General features: G+C 51.2%; 1 protein-coding gene across 5 annotated transcripts; it reads left to right on the top strand.

Annotated features, from left to right (window-relative positions):
- Positions 1–529: 529 nt before the first annotated feature.
- CACNG5 (calcium voltage-gated channel auxiliary subunit gamma 5) lies at positions 530–19,142 on the top strand. Of its 5 annotated transcripts, XM_075518922.1 has the most exons (9): positions 530–642; positions 1,787–1,959; positions 6,787–6,856; positions 7,103–7,439; positions 14,300–14,537; positions 15,303–15,389; positions 16,170–16,310; positions 16,950–17,095; positions 17,516–19,142. In XM_075518922.1, the coding sequence occupies exons 5-9, from the start codon at positions 14,330–14,332 to the stop codon at positions 17,771–17,773; spliced, it is 840 nt and encodes a 279-aa protein (XP_075375037.1). In that variant the 5' UTR covers positions 530–642; positions 1,787–1,959; positions 6,787–6,856; positions 7,103–7,439; positions 14,300–14,329; the 3' UTR covers positions 17,774–19,142. The 5 variants fall into 5 exon arrangements, with proteins under 5 accessions (XP_075375037.1, XP_075375038.1, XP_075375035.1 ...); XM_075518923.1 differs by lacking the exon at positions 6,787–6,856 and having other exon boundaries at positions 7,231–7,439; XM_075518920.1 differs by lacking the exon at positions 6,787–6,856.
- Positions 19,143–26,047: the final 6,905 nt, after the last annotated feature.

The raw sequence follows: 26,047 nt of genomic DNA, 5'->3' as shown, positions 1-26,047 counted from the left end.
TTCCCCAGCTCCCAAATGAGTCCTGTCCCGGGGAGCACAGCCCACCCAGCGCTGCCGGCCCGGCCAGGTCCCACCCCAGAGGGGGCCGTGTTTCCAGGTGGGGGGTGCGGAGGGGCTGGGGGTGCGTGGAAGGGAGGATGCACAGAGGGGCAAGGGCAATGCTGGCTCCCACCCCTGCCCCGATGGTGAACTGGAGCCACCAGCCACAGCTGAGGGACTGGGGACAGATGGAGGGAAGCGGGAGAAGGGATGGATGGAGGGAAAGGAGGGGACCGGGGGGAAAGGGGGTGGGGGGGGACAGAGCGAACGTGGGGGAATAAAGGGAAATGTTGAAAGGGAAGGGAGGAATGGGGAAAGGAGGGATAGAGGGGAGGGAGAGGGGAGGGAGGAAGGAGGGGTGGATGGAGAAAGAGGGAGGGAGAGAGGGAGGGAAGGGGGAGGGAAGGAGGGGAGGATGGAGAAAGGGAAGGAGGGATGAAGGGAGGGAAGGAGGGAGGGAAGGGGGTATGGAGGGAGGGGGCGGTGGGCTGTCCCCGCCGGCGCAATGTGCTTCCCTCTCCTCCCGGGCTCTCCCGGCGCGGCGCGGAGCATCCCCGAGGCCGGCGGCCGCGTCCCGCCGCCGGAGCAGCGCCCGCGGGGCCGGTGAGAGCCGGGGCCGGTGAGAGCCGGGGCCGGGGGGCAGCGGGCGGGGGCTGGGGCCCTTCCCGTGTCCGGGCCAGGCTGGCCCCGGGGAGGCGGGGAGACGCAGTCCTGGAAGCGGCTTCGTGGGGGGGTCCCCGTTTGGGTGTCAAAACCGGAAAGTTTCGAGCCCGCGGGGGGCGGGCGGGGCGGTGCCGCCCGGCTGCGGAGCGGCAGGGTGCCGGGCAGGTCTTTCTCTATTTTCCGTATCCCCGTGGGAGTCGGGGCCGGCCGTGCCCCCCGTGGCTGCCGGGGGGGCGGTGTGTGGGGCGGGGGGCCCCGGCCCCGGGGGCACCGGCCCCGGCCCCGGGGGGCGCCGCCCGGCCCCGGCCGCTCGGGCTGCGCCGGGGGTACCGGTGCGCGGAGCCGCATCCCGAGCGTGGCCCCGGCTGCCCGCAGCGCAGCCAAGCGCCCTGCAGGGCCGGCCGGCCCCGGGAACGGGGCCCCCCGTCGCCGAGCCGAAGCGGTTTGCGTTACCTGCCCGGTTGCACCGTCCCCGCTCCGCCGGCACCGCTCGAGCGACGGGAGCTTGGGTTTGCCGGAGCCCCGACTGAAAGCCCGGGGTGGACCTTGGCAGGCGGGGAGCTAAGCCTGGCTCTTCATCCAGGGCTTTTTCTCCCCCAGGCTGATCAGAGACACAGAGGCCATCTCTTGGGCACTGTGAGCATCCCTGTCTTCACCGGTGGCTTTGGAACATTGTGCTGAGGAAAAGAAGTGTATTTTTCACAGGGAATATAAAACGTGCTGGAAGCCCGGGGCTGCCAGTGTTTGTCAGTGTAGTAAACCCCTTAGAGAGGGGAGCGTGAATTCAAGAGAGGCTATATGAGAAAAACCTGATCTGGTTGTTAAATGAAGTAAAGTAGAGAGAGGGAAAAAAAAAAGCTGGATCATGTGTTACCATATGAACAGGCGAATGGGGACATGGAGCCTGTCTTCACTTCTCCGCACGCTACTTATTCATACCCTGTGCAAGGTGGTGAAACATGAAGTGTGGTATTTCAGCCCCCAGAGCAGCGAGCAGGGCAGGTTTCTGACACGCCACTCGGCTACTGGTTAATTGCTTGGCATTTCGTAAAACTTCATCAGCCCCTGATGATGCTTTTTGCAGCTTTTAGGGTTGGGTCTTCCAGGCACGAAGCAGCGGGAGGCTCCTCGGTGGTGTCCCGAGAGCAGGTCTGACCTGCAGCACCGCTGTCCCCACTGCTGTCCCCACCGTGTCCCTCGCACCCCCCGAACCTCCGCGGGGGAGAGGGCAACGAAGAGGAGGCCTCGTCGGAGCTGGTAGGTGGCCTGCATGGTGCAGGTGAACCTTTGGGAAGGGCAGCAAGGGCGTTGCATTCACTGAAAATAGCACTACTTTAGCAAGAACACTGAAAAGGAGTATTTCGGCTAAAAAAGGAGTATTTCCACTGAGTTTTATGCAGCAGCAGCAGGTGCTGGTGGTGTGACCCGGGCAGGCAGCTTGGCCGGAGGAGCGTTCCCACGTTTCCATCACTGCTGCCCTTCGGTTTCGCAAGTGCCGTGTGTTCGGGCTCCCTTCAGAGGCTCAGCTGCTGCTGGATTTTAGGGGCACCGTTTCAGCCTGTCACATCATGACACACATAAAAAGCCAAAGGGCAGGAAACTGGCTCTCAGCAGCCCGTCCCACTGCCATCGTGCCTTCCCCTTGGCCGCCATGTGGCTGCTCCACGTGGCGTCCAGGGGACAGAAATGCTTCTGTGTGTTTATTTCTCCAATCCCTTGCTGTATTATTGTAGCTGTTGAATATATTCATTGAGCTGAATGAATCCCCACCTGGCAGCATCCATACCGCAGCATTTGCAGCTTCAGCTTCCTTTATGGAGAGGGAAGGGAATATAAAATACGAAAGGGAAATAATGCACAAGCCCGCAGAGGCTTCAACGGTATCAGCAAGCTGTGAGCTGCGCAAGTGGAAAGCTGGAGCGAGCGCCAGGAGCTTTTCATAAGTCAGCTGGGAAGATTTACAGCCCTGGTTTTAAGGTAGCATTTTTAAAATAACTAGATGATGGAGTCTGGGACAAAAGTTATCTGGGAGTCTTAATCTCACTGAAATTAAAGGGGGTTCGGGTTCTAGGTGTGCTCTAGAAAGAGGATTTGGAATCCAAGTCACACTGATTTTATCGCTGTATAGCCACAAGCTTCTGACATTTATAGTAAAATATTTACTGGGAAGATGGAATTTATCGAAGGACCACACTGATGCATCGTCAGGCTCGGGAAATGGGCTGTTACAGATGAGTGGGGTTTGTGTCTGGTCCCTTTGGAAGACAGGACTTGCAGCTTTTCCTTTATTATGAGGGAGGTATCATTGCTCATCAGCGAAAAACCTCGTTAGAGCAGCGCTCAGGGCTGCGCTGAGGGGGGATTATTTGAGCAGCACAGCAGAGGGCATCCACTGACCCAAGGCAACTTGCGGATAATTCATTTTCCCCACTCAGTGCCCATCCAGTGCTGCTGGGTGACGTCCCTGTCTGCAGGGAGCAGAGGCTCAGGTCTACCAGGACAGGACCTCGCTTACCCTCGAAGCCCTACAAGTGGGCAGCCCCATGGCCCTGGCCTCTTCCTGGGAGACATTAAACGCTCGGTTACAATAGATGTCCCTTTTCTCTGTGGCAGCTCTGGCTGGGAATTTCTCTGCTCGCTCGGAGAGGCGTGGTGGGCTATGTTTGGTAGAGGTGGCCCGAGCATGGGATTGCAGCAGGGTCCCAGATGGCATCTGGGTCCCTCCCTTTTCCAGCCATCAGGACAGCGGGGACAGCAGAGCTGTGAGCATGGTGGGTAGAAACCTGCCCTTTTGCAGCAGTCAGAAAGTTGGGTGTAGATGGGAGGAGAGTCTTTGTATTGGTTTGCTCATTAAAAATTCAGCAACAGAGGTTGATACCGTAATGCCAAGCCTAGGTTAAACGTTCCAACCGTTGCTTAGACACATGCAGATAGGAAGAGTTTTCCAGTCCTCCTTTTCCCAGGACAAAGTCACTCTGAGTGCCATATCCCAAGCACAAGCTGAGCTCTCTGTTTGTAAGGATTAGCACTTCAGAGACTGAGATACAATACATCACAGGAGAAACATTTTTTTAACTATTTGGGTAATACTTAACCAAGGCAATGCTCAAGTCGGACACCGCAGACTGGACCAGAGCCAGATGAGAGGCAGCGATGTGGGGGCTCACGGCAAGTGCTGGCACGAGGTGGGACGGGAAATCCTGGAGCATCCTCCATCAGTTCTCATGGAGTGACAGACCGTGAACACCCTGCTTGTCTCACAGCTAAAAGTGTGACTCAAAGCCTGTTGTCTGAGAGACCTTCCCAGGACTGCAGCAGGGTCCGTGGTGGGACTGGCGACCGCTCTGTCTTCGTCTTCTGCCACCATGCCTTTTACCTGAGTGAGGGTGGATGCCATCGCTTCCCACAGGAACAGAAAGCTTTGACTTTGGCATTGCCAAAATACCTGACCCGAGCTGGGGCTCTGCTTTCATTTCTTGCCATCCCCAGCTTCCCTCGTATCAGATTTCCCCCGGCTGCTGCTGCCGTGGCGGCTGAGCGGCGGTGGCTCTTGGCCCTTGGGGCTGAGCTGTGGGGCTCTTCTATTGAATATAAAGCCAATGCTCAGAGCTGCACTGCCTTTATATTCAGTGGAAAATGGTCCTCTCGTGGGTGCTGTTGGGAGACCCTGGAAGGTGCAGATGGCCAGAAGCACCCCAGCAAACCCAACCTAGAAAACTGGGTGATTTGGAAAGTTATGTTAAATCCTTTCGATGCTGGAGTTGCTGCTTGGGAAGCAGCACGTCTCTTCTGAAGCACAGAAAAGGTGAGCTCCAGGCAGGAAAGAAAGTGGGACAAAACTGCCCTTTTCTGTACAACAACTGAAGGAGGGTGGGGATGGCTGAAGAGGAAAGCAATGTCAGCATCATGTGTGTCCACTGGTTTACAGTTCTTATTGTAAAATACCTTACAGCCCACATGGAGAAGAAAACATCAGGTTATTATATAGGTGGTAGGAGAGGTACTGCTGGGTGGGTGCCGCAGCGACAAGTGCATGATACTACAAAGAGACGGTGTGAATAGGAGAGGGGTGTAGGTAAAGACCAGCTACACAGTCAGACCACGTTTCACCTGATAATGGGTGCTGGCCTGCGGGAAGGATGGAGAAAGAGTGAGACTGAGTCTATTCCCTGCCTGTTCCCGCAGACTTTCCCAGGACATGGCTGCGCTTCCCCGTGCTGAGCAGGGCAGGCAGCCGATGTCCACCCGAGGCCATGCCGGGCTTGGTACCGAGCTGTGCTCCTCCAGCTGGGTCCTGCTGCCTGTGCCTGGTCTCAGGCTGCTCCATGCCCTGCATGGTTTCTCCTACCCTGACTGCTGGGATATTTACAGTTAAATCCTGGAAACGGCAAGGAATCTTCCTAAAATCAGGGCAGTAGAAAGTTGAGTATCTCCAATGATGTGTAGATGCTTGTTATGTACTTTAAGATCACATAACCTGACTATTAAATCCAACAAGCTACACAAAGCAAAGACTTTCCTATGTGAAGATGGGACCAAACTTCTGCAGCTGCTCAGCATCAGGCCTGGAGAGCTTGTGCACGAAGACACCGCCATCAGCCCCTGAGGAGCTGTGTCCCAAATCCCTTAAGCAAAGCCGGATGGAGCAGCCATTGCGTTTGGTAACTGGGTTTAATGGCAGCCATGAATGGCACTTGGGTTGTTAAGATGTTTGCCTGAGGTGTGGATGATACAGCCCTTCTCCGCTTTCTTTATGCTATCGTTTTGGTACTCGGAGGCTTTGTGGTAAAGCTGGTTTCTAAGCGGGGAAGGAGGAATGCAATCTCCTGGCTAACAAGGTGTCTGTTTCGTGCTAGCAATAATGTTTAATCACGCCGGGGGGACGGAGGTCTTGGCGGCCGTGGCCAGCGCGTGCAGCCTGCCCAACGTGCTACTCGTTTGCAGCCTTTAGCATTCAGAGACACCAAGGGCGCTCGGGGGATTTCTTGCTTTCTCTCATTTATCACACTGAAAGTGTTCATAAAAACACTCCAGCTGCCAGCGCTGGCGAGAAGAGCTGCGGCGGCGGGGGAAGAGCTGCCGCTGGCCGCCCTGCCTCCACCGCACAGGTACTCGGGGCTCACCTCTCCCCGCCACCAACACAGGGGAGGCAGAAGAGTTTTAATTAGCTCTTGATGCTATTTTTTACCTCCCAGCGCTGCTGAATTTAGCTCAAGCTGTCATGTACTGATAATTAAGGGGAAAAGAAGGAAACGGGGGTGTGGGCCCCTCTCTGCTGAGCAGTCTGGCGGGAGCAGCCTCATCTCCTGAAAGCTGGGCTTTAACTGGGGCTTGCTCCTAGACCTTCTGTAGCAGTAGAAGTTTATAGCCCAGAGAATTTTCATGCGCTGGCGTTCATAATTCATGGCTCCTGCAGGGCTGAGGGAAAGGCTTACACTGCATTTGCGGGTTCTGTTCATAGCCACTTCAGTTTAAAACAACATAAATATCTTATGGAAAAGGTGCCTGAGATCTTCAATCGTGCTGTGACCTGCCTTGCTGCTGGAAGGGCACAGAGACCTTGAAAAGCTGTCATTGTGCAAGGAAGAGGCTTATTCTCCTCTTTTTAATATACAAGGCCATTGCAGGACTTTGTGCCATCTTAAATGGCACGTGGAAGTGAACAAGAACAAACTGTTACAGATTTAATATGCCCCTAGACCAGACCAGCCTTGGTCCCGGTGTGAAGTGGATGCCGGCAGCTGAGCCAGCTGCTCTCCTCCAGCCATTGCACACGCAGTGCGATCACGTTGCCTTCGCTTATCCCTGCTGCTGGGTTTGCTCAGGCTCCCTCTGCACCAGCCAAGGTGAGCAGAGGGAAGCACTACGCCAAAGCCAGAAGAGGGTCACTGGATCGTCGGGTTACTGGAGTTTATGTATGTAGGATATAAAGTACAACCTGTAACGTACGGCACGCGGAGGTTAATGGGCAAGCACCGCTCCGCACAGCCCACGGCAACAAGATTTTTGCAGGTCTTATAGCAAAGTCCCCAGCTGGTTTGCTTTGCAGCGCTAGATATTCCCCCTTTTATTCTGCCTTTGTAGCTCTTTGTAGGGTATTGAAACCAGCAGTTTGACTCATGTCCCTGACTGCGAGCACTCTGACACACTGCAAGTAGGTGAATATTGTATGTCAGCTTTGATATGCAGAGGGTGAGAGGGCGTTGGGAAGGGCTCTGCAAAGGAAAGGGCTCAGCTTTTGTTAGTGATGTAAACTTTGAATATATCTATATATGTATATATAGTTTAGACCTGGAGAACTGGACTTGGGTGCATGGGCAATATTGCAAGCTCAGAGCTTTAGCTCCTACTGCCTTCTTGAGAAATGCACTTTGTGTAACACTTTTCTACAAAATCACAGGGTAGGAGCTGCCGGCACGTGGATGCAGAGACCTGCCGGCCATCCGCCTGTCCCCGTGTCCCGGCCTCGTGCATCCCTCGCGTGAGTCGGTCGGAGGCAGAGCGCTGAGGCTGCGCCCTCTCCTGCAGTCCAGGACCTCTCCCCTGCCCGCTGCCAAAGCCGCCCCACTCCCAGCTCCTCCCAGAGCCACCCAGCAGCCGAAGCAACCATTGAGGACCCTCCTCGCTGTGACGCTTGCCTTGTGGTCGGTCTGCCAGAACCTGAGCTTCCCACCTTCACAGCCAGCATCGCAGGCTTTCTGCTTGCCAAAGCGTTGCTTCAGCCGGGGTTAAAAGAGGTAAGAGCCTTAAACACCAAGGAGAAAGGAGACACGCGGGCGGGACGTGCTCTATATGAGGTTTGGGGGGGATATTTGTGGATCCAGAAAGGCCATGTGAATGAGCACTAGCTGTACATACACGGGCTGTGCCAGCAGCGTGTGGGCCGGGACCGGGGGGGCTGTTCGCTCGATGATTTTGTTTGTTGAAAGTTGCTGGCATCATCCAAAGCCGTTAGTGTGAACGAGCTGGAGCGGAGCCATCGCCCCGGCGAGCGCGGTGGTGCGGGCACGGCAGAGGCGGCCGGTTCAGGAAAGCGGCTTGTTAGAGGGCTGGGCTGGGGGAACAAATCTCAGCTGAGCTCCTTTGACCTCGGGAATATAATTTGATCTCCTTGCGTTTGGTGCCGGAGCTGAAGGTGGGCTCAGTTAATCAGTAACAACCATACTTGCAAACCTGGCCCAGGCAAACAGGGCAGGTTTTGAGGAGTCCGCAGCAAAAAGACCAGTGCGTGGTAAAGAAGGATAGGGAAGAGCAGCCGTGGGTCAGCCCTGGGGGTCCGCTAAGCAGGCTGTGGGTTCAGCAGGATAATATGGTATTTTCCATACATCATTTTCTTTATGCTTGCGCTGCCATGAAAGGCTTTTTGATCAAGCTTAAAAAAATAACTTGGATAAAAAACGAAGCATGGGAAGTGCCAGGGAAAAGGGAAATTTCTCAGAAAAATTACGGAAGTCAAGTTTAAGAGAAAAATCCCAAGTAATCCCACTCATAAAATTAGTTAGTGGTGAGCATTACAGTGTGTGGAGGTCACACATGGTTTCTTCCGATTATTTTTCAGGTGTTCCTTGTGCCTGTGACAAGCAAAACTAATAGGATTATGATTGCTGTGGCTCAATCTAGGTTTAAATAACTCATAACCAGCCTTCTTTTCTTTTTTTTTTTAAAGAAAAAAAACCTCTCTGGAGAGCCTGTGAGCCCAGCGTGCTCGATTGATTCAAAGCTGCTGTTTCTATCTGGCTGTAATGGCAGTGCTGCGTGCGGGGCTGGCCGAGCAGCACCGCTGTTAGCAGCCGAGGGGAAGCTTTCAAGTCCAATATTGATCCTTTCGAAGTTTATGGCTACTGGTAGTCGCAGTTACTACTGCTTGTTCAAACTGCCACGCGATGGACTGCTTCATTTCTTAATATCAGGCTAAACCTCCTCCACATCAAAAAGATTTATTTCTGTACTTAATTTTTCCAATACATAATTTCTCTCTCAGAAATTGAGCTGACACTTCTTTATGACACTAATGCAGCTCTGTCAAGCTGCCTTATATATTTCTGTCTTCCCATGGACAACGTGAGGTGGCGGGTGCCGGCAGCCCAGGACAGGGCTCCTGGGAACCCTAGGGACCAGCCCCAACCCACGTCCCCTTCGGCTATTTCCCTCTCAGAGTACCAGCCCAGAAGATGTTGCTTTTCTCTTCAGCCATCCCTGCTCTCCTTCAGCTACGATATGGAAGCAGAGCAGCCTTGTGTTTCTCTCCTGCCTGCAGTACACCTTTTCCAAGCTTCAGGAGGGACTGTTGCTTCCCAGGCGGTAATTCCCAAACCAAAACTATCTTTCCCAGTCACCCAGTTTTCCAGGTCAGGTTTGTGGAGCTGCTTCTCCTGGGTCCCCGATGGAGCAGTGGGCACTGCTCACACCATCTCCTCCTCTTCCTCTCCTCTGCTGAGCTGCATACACCCAGCTGTGGCTGAAGTCATCTCGCCGTGTGCTCCTCACACAAGCAAAAGCCTCTCTGCAAACGGATAGAGCGTCAGTTCGAGTCAGCTGAATGCAGGCTGCGTCCTGCACGCGCTGTTTTAGGACCGAAGCATTTGCTCCCCTTGGATGCTCCATAAGCTCAGTGGGAACCGCTATGCTTTCTGCGACTGCCTTTCTATTCCGTTGTGGTTATTAATGACCAAATTAGGCTTTTCTGGATTTGCCCATGAGGGAGCCAGGGTGACGTTACGCTGCCCAAAGGAGGGTGACGATGCGGCGTGGCCTTGGCCAGCCCCCCGGCACGCTCCTGCCTGCCCGAGCGCTGCTGGCTTTGAAAAGTTTAGTTCTGAAAGAGCCACTCTCCTTGACCTATTTATTTTTGCCCGTGTTCGTGGCCTGCGTTGTGTCCTGATGAAGACATCGTGCTGCTTGAAGGCCTTTTATTTTTAGCCAGCCCAATTTTCTTGTCGCAGCTTAGTGGGAGCTGGTCCTTTCAGTTCAGCTCCATCACAGCTCATGCTCTCCTGCATTTGCCAGCTCTTACCCAGGTCCCTGATGTTCTTTGTGCATCGATCACTCACTCAGTGGGTTTCCTACCCCGTTTCCACCAGGCTTCGTTCCTCTTCCTTTATGTTCTGCTTAGCCTCTCCACCGCTCCAGGTCCATGGCTTAACTTCCGATTTCCCTCTGCCCTTGGCTTGCAGCAGGGACCAGGCTTTCACAACCGCAGAGGCAGGTCGCCAGGCTTGTCCTAGATCCCAGCACCCCTCCACAAACAAACCCTTCCCTCCCGTCTGCTCCGATAACCTTGGCTGTGCTTCCCCTCCTCGCAAATGTCAGGAAATTGGAAATGATGCTCTAGCCACATAGAAATCAATAGCTGCCTCCTTGGCCTGGCTTGGTCCTGCTCTTTCTACCTTTACCTAGGGCAGGAGGGAGCGTTGTTTTCCACTGAACTTGGAGCAGTGATTTATTGATACGACCCAGCCTGTCCAGGCAGTTGACCAGCAATATATTTATTTTTCCCAACCCATCCACGTAGCCCAGAGCGGTGGCTTGTGCTCGGCGTTAGGTCACGGAGGGGTGGGCTCAGAAATCTGGACCAAGATAGTATTTTCTGCCTGTGACCGTAGAGCAACAGGTAAGGACTTCAACTGACTCCTAGATCTGGGTGAACTGTGTTAGGAACAACGCCCATATTCATTTCACCTTCTAAAGGGGTCAGTCCCAGCAAGGGCCATGTGCAGTTTCCATCAGAAGCTATGGCTGCAAGGCAAACAGGAATTCTCTATGAGGACTGCAGATTACATTGCAGACTGCCTTTATTATTCCCTGGACTACTACCAGAAGGCACAGTGTGATCGAAGGAGCAGGAACAGTTCTAAGGTCCTATTTCTTGGAAATCTTTGGAGCTACATTCATTTAATTTAAAATACAGCTCCTGTTGGAAACCGAACAGCATCACCTTTTCAGCTGTAGGAAGCATAAACAACTGCTAAAGGTTACCGGGGACTAAATCCTTGCTGAAAATCAAGCCAGCTCCCGTTTGTGTCCTTGAAAAATCTTTCCCTTGGGAGCCCTGCTAATTCTCCAGGCGCTGGACGTGGGGGGAGGTTTGTTCCGAGCAGCTGCACTGCACCGTCCCTGCCTCCTGTCCCCCCCCGCGTTGGGCTCAGTTTGATGTGCCAGCAAGGCAGTAATAGGGATCACTCTCTAATGCAACCGTGATTATATGGAAATTGAAGTGTGAGAGAGAAAAGAAATGAGGCAATTGAGAGGCGCGACTCTGACGCCCGACCCCTCTCCCTGCTGCTAGCGTCACCCCGATGACCAATATAAATGATGTCAAATGGGTATATTTTCCAGTGCCTGGTGTTGATGAGCAACAAATCACAGGAAATACTTGGCTATTTCCCTCTGAATGGCTTTATCTGAACTTTCACATACTCCCTACTTTGATTTTTGGCTCCTTATTAACAAAAAGTGTGCAGGGAGGATGTTTGTTGATGATACATGAGCCAAGAATAGATTCCAGCTCCTTTTACCATTTTGGCACCAAACTGCCAAGAGGGTTGAGACACCCTGTAGTAAACACTGTTCATTTTGCATCGGCAACTAGAAAATATGGCTCTGAGTTAGGGAGAAGAATGGATGAGCCAGGGGATCTGTGCTTGACCTGGTCGTATTGCTGGATCAAACGGGATCTATAAAGAGCTGGGAAATGGCATATTCCCATCCAGTGAAGGGGTAAAGCGGTGTCCTAACATCTACAGCTTTGTGCTGGTCTCTGCCCTTGACAGTAAGGTTGTCCTCAGGCTATCAAGGTGCAGGGCTACCTTTGCAGGACGTGCTTCTCTGCCCCATAGCTACCAGTTCTTTTTTAGCTGCTGCCTCCTAATCCCTCAGGAAAAAAAAAATCTGGGCATCTCCTCTGCACATCTCGCTCCTCATGCTCCTAGCAGGGAGGTGTCTCTCCTGGGAACACGTCCTGCTTTTCTTGAGCTGAGGGAAATATTAAATAAGAACATTAAAAACGAGGCTCATTAACAAAGCCAAAGGTGGAAAGCTTGCAGTAGCATGAGCTGGAGCATTTGCTTGGGCTGTCTGTAAGCGACAGCACTCCCCTTCCCGTAGGTCGATACCTTCTGGGAAGTGGCTCAGTGTGAATGTAGGAAGAGCCAAATCCTTAATTTCATATGGGAGAGAATTGTCAGAACTGTTGCAGCGCTTGAGGGTGCAAGTACATCTGCTTCCTACCAAGATGTACTTGTCTGCTTTGGACTCAGGGTAGGATGCAATAATAAAAGTCTCTCTCTCCCTTTCTCTTTCACTCAAGAATTTGCAACTCTTCCAGCAGCATTCCCTGCTTTTCTTTCTTATTGCTGCCCAGAGCAGCGAGCTAGAGGTGCAGACGGGCCTTGGGTGTCAGGTGTTCGGTAAATGCAGTTATTTGGACTCCACAGTAACTACAAGTTTCCTTCACATCAGTCTTGTACGAAACTTGCTGCAAGATCAGCACAGGACCGGGCTGTCGGGGAGCTTGGTGCTGTGCATTTGTGCTCTAGGTGTGCTGGGGACGGGCACTGCAAGAGCACAGAGCTGCCCCAGAGAGCTCGGCTTGCAGGCGGTTCAGCGGCAAGAAAAAACTATCATCGGCATCGTCCGCTCGTATTAATCATGAGGGAACTACGGCAGAACGTTATTTTTGGAGGCTTTCGAGTGTAAAAGTGCAAGCTGTGAGGACTTTTAGCATCTCTGAGAGTCACTGTAAGCAAGTAAGTATTAATATATTTACATCAGAGGTGCAAGAAATAAAGCCCTCCTCCAGTCTGCTTGCCCGCCCAGACGTGTCAGAACAGCAAGCCATCATCCCCCGGCCCAGGCAGGAGCTGCGTCTCCTCATTTAATCACTAAATCCCACCACCTTTGCTGCAGTGATAACAGCAACAAGACCTCTCTTCCAAAGAGCCCGTTCACCAACGCGTGCCGCGACAGCGAACACCGGCTGCGAGGACAGGCATGGCGGGGCTAGGCCTGCGGAGGTTCCGAAGCTGACACCCAGGAAGACGTATGACATACGTGCCCCGGCTCTGCTGTTTATCCGTCGTTATTTTGGGAGTAGGGGTTTCAAATGAAATGCGTGTTTAGGAGGATTCTGCCCTCCTTCCCAGGCGGCGGGACGCAGCGGGGAATGCCGTGCTCTTCCCCCAGCCTTCTCCCATTTGTTGTCCCTTGAAACTTCACGCGGCGTGAACAAGGCTCGTGCAATTTTAAAGGAAGCCCAAGGAAGACATGTCCCGCTGCTACTGTGTTAAATTTGGTAGCTTTTGTTGTCTAGCTGGATTTATTTTTTTTTCCCCCTTATTGTCTGCAGTGCTGAACAACAGCAAAATGTGCCTTGGAAAATATACATGACACGGCACTTATCTGTGATTCACACTGCCTTTATAAAAGCAGTCAATAGTGCTATCTGCCTCGTTCCCACTCCCCAGAAGACCATCTCTCTCGTCCGTATCTTTTCCTTCTTGCTCTTATTCCTCTAATCTTTAATTTATGCGGCTTTTTTCCCCCCCTATTAATTGCACTTTTTCTCTGCTGCACCAAGAACTCTGATTTCTGGTGACATTTTATCAGTCTGCAGGGCACTGTGAGAACTGCTAAATTCCACAAATTAGTGAAAAAAAAGAAAAAAAAAAATCCATCCATAAGTGACATAGAGGATGAAGGAAGTTTTTTTCATCTCCTTTTGTAATGTTTTCCCAGGGCCTGACTGCAGCTCTCTGGCCCCATTTCCCTGCCTCCCCCTGAAGCACAAGCCCAGTTTGGACCAGTTCAGTCTCTGTGTTCAGCCGATACCGGTGCTTGCGGCTCCGACCCAGCAAGCACAATAAAAAGCAAAAACGGCAGGTTATTGCGTCATACTTCTCTGCTTTGAGGCATTTGATGATGTCATTCAGCGGGCGTAAATGTAGCCTGGTTTTTGCAAAATGGGGATCTTGATACTCTCATGGGTAAATCTACCCTGGAAAAGGAAAAATGGCAGTACTGGGGGGAGCGGGGTGGTGACCGGAGCTGCTCGGGAGGGGGTTTCGGTCTGGCAGCTAAAAGTATTTTTGTTGATCTGTTAACGCGGTGTCCGTGAGCCTCAACAGGCTCCTGTGCCGAGGAGATACGGCTGGTGCTGCTGCCCTTCGTGGGAGCATTAGGTAAGGCTCTGAGGATGGCAGATGCTGTGGTTCGGCTACATCCCTGGGTAGACGAGCGCCGGGTTCGGCTGGAGCAGCAGGAATTCACCTGCAGCAAATAAACCGGGAGCCGATGAGCTGCTCCCGGCCAGCCCAGCCCATCCCATCCCATCCCATCCCATCCCATCCCATCCCACGCCGCACCCTCCCCGGCGCCAGCACCCGGCGCTCGTCCACGAGCCCTGGGCCGGTGTGGGGCAGCGGTCGGGTGGGATTTGGTTCAAACTCTCCATCTGTCAGGGCCCGCTGTGATCGTTTTAATGGCTTCTTCCAGCTCGCCCTAAATAAGCAATTAAGGGCAGAGGGCAAAGCTTTGACACATCCATTCCCCCAAAAAGCGGCGGACGGCTCCGTGCTGATGGCCGCATCCCCTCTCCCGGCAGCTGTCCCCGCCGCCGCCGCCTCGGCCCCCCATGCTGTTGGGAATGAGCGCCTGTGGCAGGAAGGCGCTGACCCTGCTTAGCAGCGTGTTCGCCGTCTGCGGCCTCGGCCTCCTGGGCATCTCCGTCAGCACGGACTACTGGCTCTACCTGGAGGAGGGCATCGTCCAGCCCCAAAACCAGACGGCGGAAATCAAACTGTCGCTGCACTCGGGGCTCTGGAGGGTCTGCTTTCTGGCAGGTATGGCCTCCCTCCCAAAAACGTCCCCTGTAAGGTGATGTTTGCTGCGTGTCAGCATCGTACCATGGGAAAGGGCTGGGGAAAAGAGGATTTTTAGAGGCTGTGCCCATCTTTGCTTCCAAGCTTAGGCACAACCTGAGTAACACCATCACTTCATGCCCAGCTTTAATGGTCAGATGGATAAATGTGCCTTCGCACGCAGGCTTGGAGCGAGTTCGCTGCTGCCGTGCCAGACCCCGCTGCCCCCTGTCCCTCTCTGTCTCAGCGCCGCGGCCACGGCACCTCGGGCAGCAGCTCAAAACTTTCCGTTTTGTCCCTGCAACATTTAGATTCAGGTCAGCTGGACCGTTCCCTCCGTCCGCGCCAAGTTTGATGAAGCAATTTGGCTGCGGGGACGGAGTTGAATAAAACCCAAGGGAATGGGAATCTCAAAGTGACCGATCTGAAATGTCACGAAGTTTCAACTGCTGCTTTGAAAAAGTCGGGGGAGTGAGGAGCTCTGATACCAACCCTGGGGTGACCTTAAACCCTCCGGCTTCAGGGTTCACGTTTTTGTATACAAGGGAATCCTTTTGCGCAAGAGAGGTGGTAGTTGAGAGATGTCTTTCTTCAGCCCCAAACACGGACACCCAAGATGGAAGCAGCACTAAAAAGCAAGATTGTTTTTATGCATGCACTGAAATGAATTTTAAAGCCACTCTCTCCCCCACCAAAAAGAAACAGACAAACACCCTGCAGGTGTGACTCTGTCTGTGTCTGCTGCAGGTGAGGAGCGTGGCCGGTGCTTCACTATCGAATACGTCATGCCCATGAACATCCAGCTGACGTCTGAATCCACAGTCAACGTCCTGAGTAAGTGGTTCGGTGGGGTTTTATTCTTTGCGTCCTGCAAAGCACCAAAGGGTCACTAGGGATCCCCCCGAGAAATCCTCTTTGTGTCCTTGCTGAAGAAGCTCCTAGTTCCTTCACGGTGCTACCGTGCGAGGATGCGACCGACTACGGTTTTTTACTATGTGGATTACCCAGTATGCTCCTAAGCTTTCGGGGACATCCCTTTCTAATGGCAGGATGCTCACAGGGCTCTAAGCTGTACAATTTCCTGTCACTGGCTATTCAGCGCTGACGTTCATGGAAGTGTTTGGCTTTATAGCCTCCTCTCTGTAATTTGCAGCTGTATTTGTTCTGTAGCAGTCAATTTTACACGTTACATAGTGGGATGAATTAAGGATGGAGTGTCACAGCTCTCACGATGAATTTTGCAGTCATTTCTGATTTAATAAATAGAAGTGTTCAGCAAACAGTTTTGCAACGAAGCTAGAGAAAAATGCAGGTTCCAATGGTTGTTTCCTATATAACATTTCACATAGAAACCCTCAGAAATGCAAACATTAGCAGACAGAGCCAGCCAGCCAGCCAGAGTCACCTCCTTACTCAGCTCATTAGCAAAGAGGGGAACCCCTGCCAGAGGCTGGGGAGCAGCACAGCAGCAGCCGCATTAAGCAGGAGCGCGGAAGGACACAACGTGGTCAGAGAGCAGCAGGGCTGCAGCCAACCCCCCCAGCCAAGCCCATTTTCCACGCTGTGTGGGGAGGATTGACCTGTTCTCACTTTCCTCTGCTCCTCTCCTGCCAGAGATGATCCGCTCTGCCACCCCCTTCCCTCTGGTCAGCCTCTTCTTCATGTTCATCGGCTTCATCCTGAGCAACATTGGCCACATTCGGCCTCACAGGACCATCCTCGCCTTCGTCTCGGGGATATTCTTCATCCTGTCGGGTGAGTTTTGCTAGCCAGGTTTTCTCCTGAAAATCCTTGAGCATGGAGCACGTTTGCTTTTGTAGCTGCTGGTGCTCTCCTAACCCCCTGTGGTGGCTCCTCGTTGGAGTCGTCACCCACAGGAGCTCCCAGCTCGGCCCCGCAGCCTGCTCGGGCTTTGCAGGACGGAAAATCACCCAGCGCAAAACGCGTTTGTGGCAGTGGCGAGGAGATGTGGGGAAAAGCACCCACTGCCCGTGCAGGAGCAGGTGCTAGGGGAGAGGAAATTTCTCGGCACGTCGGTTGCAGGAGAGATCTGAAACTTCAGACTGCTCAGCTGGGATGTTTCTACATGAGACAAGCGAATGTTTTATTCATGGTGTTGTGCTAGCGTTAAACAAATAGCTGTGACAGCTGAGCTTTGAAGCCAGCTCCTACCCGGTGCACATGGACTTGCTTGAGCAGGTCATGGTTTGAGTGAAATGAGAGGAGTGCCCTGGGTTAGCTCAGCAGGAGAGCAGCTTCTTTCCCCAGTTATTTCAATCACACTTCCACAGTTTTACACTTTCACCCACAAGTCAGGTCTTAAAGGAAGGTGCTTCTCTAGCAGCTTCATCCCTGAAGCATTTCCCACTGTCCTTCTCCTTGGTTTCTCCCCAGGTCTGTCCCTGGTGGTGGGGCTGGTCCTCTACATATCCAGCATTAACGACGAGATGCTGAACAGGACCAAGGACTCAGAAACATTCTTCAATTACAAATACGGATGGTCATTTGCCTTCTCTGCCATCTCATTCCTTCTCACGGAGGTACCCAGCAGCTCTCACGTCCCTGTAACGAGTGTATCCCATTCGAGGGGGGGCATTGAGGCTGTGAGCAAAAAGAGGACTCAGACGGGGCTTAAGGGTAGGCGATGAGGGCAGATGGGTAATATACAGTATGGCGGGAGACATACAGTGGGGACAGTCCCCAAACCTGGAGCACTGATGGGGCATTTGATCGTGATTTGATGCTGAGCGTGAAATGCAGAGGAGGAGAGGACGTGGTTGTGGCACATTATTTACTGCACGGATCCGAGGCACAGGGCAGTGAAGTGACTGTCCTCGGGAGCCCTTGTGCATTGTCAGCAGAGCAAAAAAAGCGGTTTCTATTTTTGTGCTGGTTTGGTGGTGGTGGAGAAGGCAGGCGTTAGCAGGGTGAGCGTCAGGCCGTGTCTCTCTCCCCTGCAGAGCGCCGGGGTGATGTCCGTTTACCTGTTCATGAAGCGATACACAGCCGAGGACATCTACCGACCTCACCCCGGCTTCTACCGTCCCCGTCTGAGCAACTGCTCCGACTACTCCGGGCAGTTCTTGCACCCAGACGCGTGGGCGCGGGGACGCAGCCCTTCGGATATCTCCAGCGAGGCGTCCCTGCAGATGAACAGTAACTACCCGGCTCTGCTCAAGTGCCCCGACTACGACCAGATGTCCTCGTCCCCGTGCTGAGCCCCGCCACCCCTGCGCCCGCTCCCACCCAAGCGCCGATGGTCGCCACGTCCTGACTCCGTTTGTCTTTTTTTTTTTTTAGGCCACCCTTTCAGGGCAATTCTCTATTTATAGGAGTGTAAATATAACCAGAGAGATTGGTTATATAACCAATAATGTAACCTAGAGAATTGGGATATTTTCCTTTCTTTGGTTTTTTTTTTTTCCTGATTCTTCCCTGCATAACTAAAAATCTCTCCAAAGTCCTCTTCCTTCAGCTTATCCCGCTGAGCAAACAGCAGTTCTGCCTGGGGGATAAATCCAGGGCTGGACTCGAGAGCAGGAAAAGAAAATAGAGTAGAACTAAGGAAAAAAAAAAAAGTGTATTTTTGGTTTAGGTAGGCTGCAAAAGTTCGTGCATTTGACTGTATCATTTAGTTATACATTTACTGGCCTAAGCGCCAGCAGGCGTAAAAGTTTTGTGTAAATTTCCAACAAATAGCCATCATTAGAAAAATATAAATTTTGTCTTGATTCAATATTTACTGATTGATATCACTCGTTGCTGGATATCACTTTAAAGCAGTCTGTAATGGGAAATAGCCATCTTTCTCGACGATACCTCAGCAGGCTTAGACACAAGCAGGTGGTTGTTTCTCTACGGCCACTTGCAAACTGTTGCTTCAATACCCCATGTTGGACTGGAGGCACGACAGCCCCGGGGTGTCTGGGTTGTTGGGGTGGCTCAGCTCCCAAATTTCCTCCGCCATCCCATAGACTGGGGGTCTGAAGAGTGACTGGAAGAATTTCAGTGCAGTATTGAGTGGAAAACTACTGAAAACTTTCCCATAAGAAACATTAGGCGCTAGATTTAGAGGAAATTATGGCCAGAAGTCCAAGATATTTCAGTGAAAGGCGAGATCGCAAACCAGTGTAGAGTAATGTAGCTTAAGTTAATGGCACTAGTCCACCGTAGCAAAGTAGTTGGCTTGCATTTCATTTTGGCAAGAAAATGGTATTTCAGCTGCTTTTTTGTGTGTGTGTATGAACCTTATTTTGAGGTTTTCAGTTTTAAAATTTCATATGATGCTTTGGCATTTTGGTCTTAGAAGACTTGACAGCTGCCAGGGTGAGAGCATCACTCTGATTGAAAACGAAGGGCAGGGAAGGGAAAGGCTGTGCTCCCTCGTGTGCTCCTGTGCAAGCCACGAGCTTGTCCCCTCAAAGGAGAAAGAGCTTTATCCAAACTTTTTTTCTGTTCTTGTTATTTTAAACCTTGCTGAAAATTCCTTTCTGAAAAAAAAGAACCCTCCAGGGATTCTTGGTATATTGGAGCTTGTTTTGTCTTAGTGTAATTAAAACAAATAGAATATACGCACTTTTAACCTCATTTGTAGCACACTGTGTAATGAATGTTGCACCTCTTTGTTATTATCTGTTATTTATAAACTGCTCCAAAGTAGGGTCCAAGTCCTGGTGCAGCACCACTGTTTGCATGGACTCTGACGCCCATCCCATGGGACCTCACTGCAGGCGTATATCCAGCCAGCTCTTGAACAGGATTATTTCCTCTCCAGTTCCTGCAGATAAGCAAGTAATGTATATCTAGTGTATATCTAGTGTCACTGACTCCTAATTTGCTAAGTTTTAAAACCAGACCATCTTTTTGTAGACATGGCTGTATTTACCCTTGGTTTTTATATTACCCCTAAGCATCTGTTTTCTCATTTTAAAACCCAGTTTGTAAGTGCTACATGACAGGTTTGCTGCTGGGAAGGTTCAAGCATTAAAGCATAAGCCAGACCCCCCATCCAGCAACAAAGCTTGCTGGTCCTCATCTGTTCGCCCCACCCAGATAAACCGCCAGTTTTCCTCTGGGATCTCTGTGTTCGGTGTGAATTAGGCTCCAAGAAAGTGCTGGAGTTCACAAGTGATGATCTTGCATTTCCCGGAGCCCCATCTAGTTTGCTGGGCTTGATGTTAGTGGTTTCTGGTGGCTCGAAGACAGTTGCCTTTGCATCTTCCCCTTGATGGATCCTTTATATTCTCAGTCCTTCTTGGAAGGGAGACCTTTGGGATCACCAAAATCGCTGATGCTCGGAGGCGCGAGGGCTGTCCCACGTGGCTATGTTCCTCCACACTGGGGAGTCGTTTAGTGCCGTTAATCCTGTGCAGCACCGTCAGACGTCCCTGTCCCCGAGTGGAATTTTCCTTTGCACTGCTTAAATACAGAATTCATTTTATAAATTAAAATGTCTGCCTACATAAGCAGAAGACGTGAAAAAAACTTCACGCCTTGCTCAAGGCCCCAGAAGGTTTAGCAGAGTCTAGGGGCAAATTAGAAAAGTAATTATTTTAATTCATTGGAGAGATTGTCATCATGTGGCTGCATCTGTGAGCCCGGGAGTTGGCACGTTCACCCAGTGAGCACAAGCGCTTCCTAAGTGCAGCACTGGCGAAAGAAATCTGTCAAAATAAGTGTTTGCTGATGGTTCAGTAAATGCTGGTTTGGGGCAGAAAAACGTGGTGCTTGGTAAAGCACAGGCAACAGCGGTTGTGCCGCTGGGTGGTATTGCTGTCCCTCTAACAGTGCTCATCATGGTAGCAGCTCTTGGTGTGGATGGCTATGGGCCTCTAAATGCAAGTATCACACCTTCATTGACTGTGGAGAAACTTCTCCAGAGCCTCTGAGGCACGGAGACACGAGTGTGGCATGGGCAAGGTGGCGGGACAAGCTGCGGAGCCCAGCCACCCTGCAAGGTCCTTCTGCCCTGAGCATCACCCCGTGGCTGATGCTCTCCACAGCAATAAATGCTCGGTAAAAAACTGTAGTACCCCCTTAGGACACCTACTCATTTAAACACCTCTCCTAGTCCTCTGGCATGGTTTCACCCCACCTTAATCTCTGTTATGCCACATCCTTCGCTCCCTGAATAACACCACTTGGTTGCCTCCTTTGGACTCTCTCCCACCCCTGTTTCAGTGCCAGCCTCGTGCTGTGTCCTTTCTGCGTCTGTCACTTGGATTGCAATGAATGAAAAGTGGAGTTTGAGGATAAACTGAATTACAGTTTAAACTAAAACTAAAACAATTAAATTAGAGGTTTAACCCCTACAAAACTGAAGTCCTTAAACTTGCCACCTCTGTGATGGGACGAGTCAAGCTGCTCACGGGCCCATAGGAAGGTAATTGCTCATCTGACACTTCGCAGAAAATTGTTTGCACTTATAAGCAAAAAAAATCTCGTTTGCATGAATGACTAATTGGTGTCAGACCCTTTGTGCATGCGGCTGTGTCTGCTTGAACTATAGCATTAGAGCAAATTACTGGGATTAAGGGTTAAATAAAAACCTGGTGCTGCCTGATCCACGCACAGTTCGCTGCTCCCTGGTGCTGCTCAGGATTGCAGCGGGCTGAAGCTTTTTCTTTCCCTGCCATCAGCCTCCCACACGGCACACACATCCATCCCGCAGCCTGGGCGCCATATGGAGTTCACGGCACCGGGAGGGATGGATGGCAACTGAAGAAACTGCACGTGGGAGGCGAGCAAGCCCCCAGCCCGCACAGCTCAGGGGAGGCGGATCGGGGAGACGGGCGCTCCGAAACCTTCTCGGGGAACTCCTGGGAGCCACCCTCCCCCTGTGTGTTTAGGGTTTTTTAATTAAACGCTCCTTCTGTAAGCCCAGGGAAGCATTTTGTGGCCTGTATCTCCAGGGACATGAGAGCTCCTCTCTGCCAGCATCTTCCCTCCCACCCCAGGACATGCTCTCCTTGTTGCACTCTTCCATCACATCATTCCCATGTTCCCAGGTGTGATGGGGCCTTGGTGGGAACGGGCTCCATTTGCCCGTTAGTTAGGAGTGTCCTGAAAACCCTTAGTGAATCACAAGGTATGGATGCAAGAGGTTTATTAGAGACCAATCATGAGCAGTAATTAAGTAGCCAGGAATAATGAGGCTGTGCTGGCTCGTGTGCTCCCTCAGTTGTTGCTGGAGCAGCTCATGGCTCCAGAGCTCTTTCTTGCACAGTGGAAAAAAATATCTCTCTCTCTATAAATCTACCTATAGGTATAGCTGAAATGCCCTCCAGTGCTGCTCCCCTTGCACTGATGTTGCTAGTGGACGTGAGGAGCCACCGGGAAGGTTAAGGTGAGGCAAGAGCCCCCGCCGGGCAGTAACCCCCTCCCAGCAGGGATGCAGACCAAGAGCACTGCTGAGCTGTTTTTGCTGCTGGTGAAGCTGCCGCTGTGGTGAGGTGAGGTTTGGGCAAGTGTTTTAGGGCAGCCTGGTCCTGCTCTTGCCCAGGAGGATGGCATGGAGCTGCATGGGAGAGCAAATCCCTACAGCTGGGGAAGCCCCAGATGAACCTTGCTTTTGCCTCCTCTGGACACAGGACTCAAGACCTGTGCCCTTTCATCAGCTTTGAGCAGACAAAGCCCAAAGATACTTTATTAGGGTGGGTTTCAGCCACATATCACTGTGGCAGGGTAAAAAGCTGACTCGGGCATGGTGAAGGCAGTTGGGGGCTTTCTAGTACACAGTGCTCTCCTTGTGTTGCATTATTAATACTATTTGTCAGGGTTGTGTATTCATTTTCCCAAATGTGAGTTAGCTCCATGGGCTATTCAAGGTGTGCTTAAGAAATTAAATAGTCTTATTCCTCCCTGCTGATGGCTTGTTAGCTGTGCAGAACTGGTGTGTCCATGGTGGGGATGCTGTGTGAACAGGCAAAGTATTCACCCGAGTAAATACTCCTCCACTAATGAGAAGTAGCTGAGAGGTATTCATTTTCTTCTTCTTTCTTCCTTATGAGATTATTTATTTACTTCCAATTTTTTTCCCCACCACAAAAGATTGACATTCAAACCCAACTAGAAAAAACAGCATTTTCCCTCCTTGCTTTTCTTGTCCAGTTTTTGGGCCTCCTGGTGAGGTCTTCTTCACCTTGCTGCAGCACCGCTTGCTGCGCTGGTCGGGTTGCTCCGCCATCTCTCCCTCCCCAAGAACCACATCAGCTCTTTGACTTCTATTTCCGCAAACTGGCTGCAGCACAGCTGTCCTGTACACGTTAAAGCTGGGACTCCTGGGGCACGGAGCAGGGTGTCCCCAGCACCCCAGCTGCTCAGTGGGTGCCACCCCACATGCCCTGCCATGGCTGGGGTGCTCAGCTGACCTTTTCTCCATGCACCGCAGGGTTTCTGTCTATTGCTAGTGTGTAGATATCAAATTGTAACCTGTTCCCATGGATACAGTAGATTATAGAAAGGGAAGAGCTGCCTCTTTGCTTTATCTTCATGTACAGTTTTGTATACCTTAGATTTTGGATTATGGTGACCTCAGCGGGCAGCGGTTATAATGGGCAGGCGATGGCTGCAGCGATCACCCTGTGTATCTTTAGTTGCAAACCAGCCTCCTGGATGTTACCCTTGAAAGGAAAGGAGAGGTGGCTCTGGACGGCATGGGACTGCCCATCGTCTGGCCCTCCCCGCGGCTGCAAAATAGCAAAATATGTGCCCAGGGCACATTGATTTCGGTGACGGGCAGTGCAGTGCTGAGCACTCTGATAAGCTGTGCCCACCATGTCCCTACAGGTGACACAAGGAAGGGCCTTTAGCCAGTCAGTCACGCTGGCTTGTGTCACGAATCCAGTGAAACGAGGGATGAAGAGGAGACGATGCTCTCAGCGTTGCTGTCCTGTAGCCTGGTGCCCATCACCGCAGCAGCTGCGGTCGGTGTGTAGCATCACTGTGCCAACATCCTTCTTGTTTTCACGCTGCTTCATCTTTGAGTCTCTGGCCAATTCAGTCTTCAGTAGGGGAAAGATTTTTTTTATATATATATTATTACAATTTGCAACACAGGAAAGCAGTATTTCAACCAAAAGATTAGCCCCACTCGACTGTGTTGCCAGACTCCTATCCCAAGGGCTGTATTTGAGGAATACATTGGCTCTAACTGGATGTTTTCAAGCCCTGAGCAGTCTGTACCACGGTGTTCTGCAGGCTCTGTCCAGCATTTTTAATCAAACCATCTCAGAAATCCCCAAGCCTCACCCCTCTCTCCATCTCCAGTGAAAGGAGAAGTATGCACACACAAATTGTGATTAACACGCCTTGAAAATATGCAGTGCCAGCATCCAAGGTTATTCCCCAATAAGCCATCATTTTTGTCATCAACTCCCGATAAATCTTCTGGCTGTGATGAGATGCAGCTGCTTTTAATCTTTAGTGTTAGGGCAGCGTGAATTCATTTTTCTAAGAGGAAAAACCCCATATGAGTGGGGTGCAGAGAAGGTGTTTGATGACCTGGGCCCATTCAGGTTTGCAGCTGCTTAAGCGGAGGCTGAAGCAGCTCAGGCTGCTCCAACGGCTGCGTGAGCCAGCGTGTTTGGGTTCTCTTTAAATTGCTCATTTCGGAACAAAGTCCATATTATCTGAATCAGTCCCAGCTACCATCAAGCACCTGTAAATCTGCATGTAGACAAATCCCCAGACCTGAGCTTCAGCTCTCGGTTGCTAATCAACAAAAGTGCGTAGGCACATGTTGAAATCCCTTGGACTCCAGCAGGATCCATAACAGAGCCCAAATTAAGCCCAAGCGAAGCTCTGCTGAACAAGAGCTGTCTTCGTGGGCATGTCGAAAAGCACCTGGTAGCGGGCTTCTGTGATAGAGGAGCTGCAAGGCACAAACGAGGAGCTAGTAAAGAGACATGACCATAAATTTCTTATTTTCCCATAGCGATAACATCTTTAATGAGGTGCATGTTCACGAAAATATAACCCTGAGGTTTTCGCATCTGCCTGGCATCTTGACACACGCCAGCTTCCCGCTGCAACTTCAGGGGGAAAATCTGCCGAGAAAGCTGAAAGGTGTTATTTAATTAACAACAGCTAATTTGAGTAAGTACCGAGATGTCACTCAGCTCCTCTGGAGGTGAGCTTGGTGACTTCACCTCCATGGGGAAATGGGACGTTTCTGAAGCCGGGGGACACTATCAGTGTCACGCACATGACAGTGTCTTAAGTCTCAGCGTGCTGTCATGTCAGCACAGGTCAGATCCTGCTCATTTCTTTATATTTAATCAGTAAATCTATGGTATTTAGACTTGGCATAACTGAGTGCTGTGTGGGCCTTAATGCTGGTTTAATCTGTCTCCAGCTCGGCTCATCAGAGGCTGCTGTAAGTGAGCGGATAAATGAGGCATCCCATGGCACTTGCCGAGGCTGCATAGTGCCCAGCCAACATCTTACGTTGAAATAATACGGCTTTTAAAGCTGCCTTGCTTCAGTACTAGACAAGTTCAAATATCTGAGTGAAAGCTCTTATTTACCCTTGAAAAGCAAATTGTGTTTTATTTTAGCAGGAATTACAGGGTCTGTTTCTTGAGAGAGCATCCCCGGTTCCTGCTGTGCTTAACGAACTTTAGAATGACCTGTGTTTGTCCAGGACAATAGGATTATATATTATTTAGTATTATTATTCATAATTTAGATAAACAGAGAAGGTCTCTCTAGCAGCGCAGAACGCATACATATAAAATCCCCATCAAATTATTTATTTCCATATAAATTATGTACTGTCAAAACTGCTCTACTGATCTGAATGTTAAAGCCTTCATCACAGAAATGTAGCAGCTCCCCGTCATTTCAATCAGAATGTGATTATTTACAGAAAAAAGCATCCTGGTGGTTGTGGATTTCCTATTGATCTGCTTCAGCAGCTCTGTCTGACTTAGAACAGCTGAAATAAATGAAATAAAAATACAAACCTACGGTTGTTTTATCTTCCCATGAAAAGTAGGTCATATCCCCAACTGTGCTGTATTTTATTCATGTAAATACATTTCTACAATTAAAAATGCAACAAAAACTACGTTCATGTCCACATTGCTGAGCCTGGTGAAACTGGGTTAGGGCTGATGCCTGGGCTTCCTCGGGGCAAAGCCTTGCAGCCGCACGGGCAGGTCCCTCGCTCCGCTGCCATGGGCACGGGGCCCGGACCACCAGTCTGGGAGCAGGAAAGCAGGGAGAAGCAGGAGAGAAGTGGAAGTGTTTAAAGCTCTCCAGATTGAGCTCCATATAGGAATAATTATGGCTGCTATTTTAAGAAGTTGTTTAATAATGTTAAACCCATGACAGCCTGAGATTGTAACACTGCCACCTCCACACTCCTGGGGCCTTTTTCTTTTCTCCCCCCCCCCCCCCGCTCTGATATATTTGCATTTTTCCAAGCCTGCGTTACCAATTATCGTTCTCCAAAGGCTCTTGAGCAAGCTGGGAATCGCTTTGCACGAGGG

This window comes from Mycteria americana, chromosome 16 (assembly GCF_035582795.1).
Source record: "Mycteria americana isolate JAX WOST 10 ecotype Jacksonville Zoo and Gardens chromosome 16, USCA_MyAme_1.0, whole genome shotgun sequence".
In the NCBI taxonomy this organism is placed as follows: domain Eukaryota; kingdom Metazoa; phylum Chordata; class Aves; order Ciconiiformes; family Ciconiidae; genus Mycteria; species Mycteria americana.
This window is presented reverse-complemented; position numbering and strand designations above follow the sequence as displayed.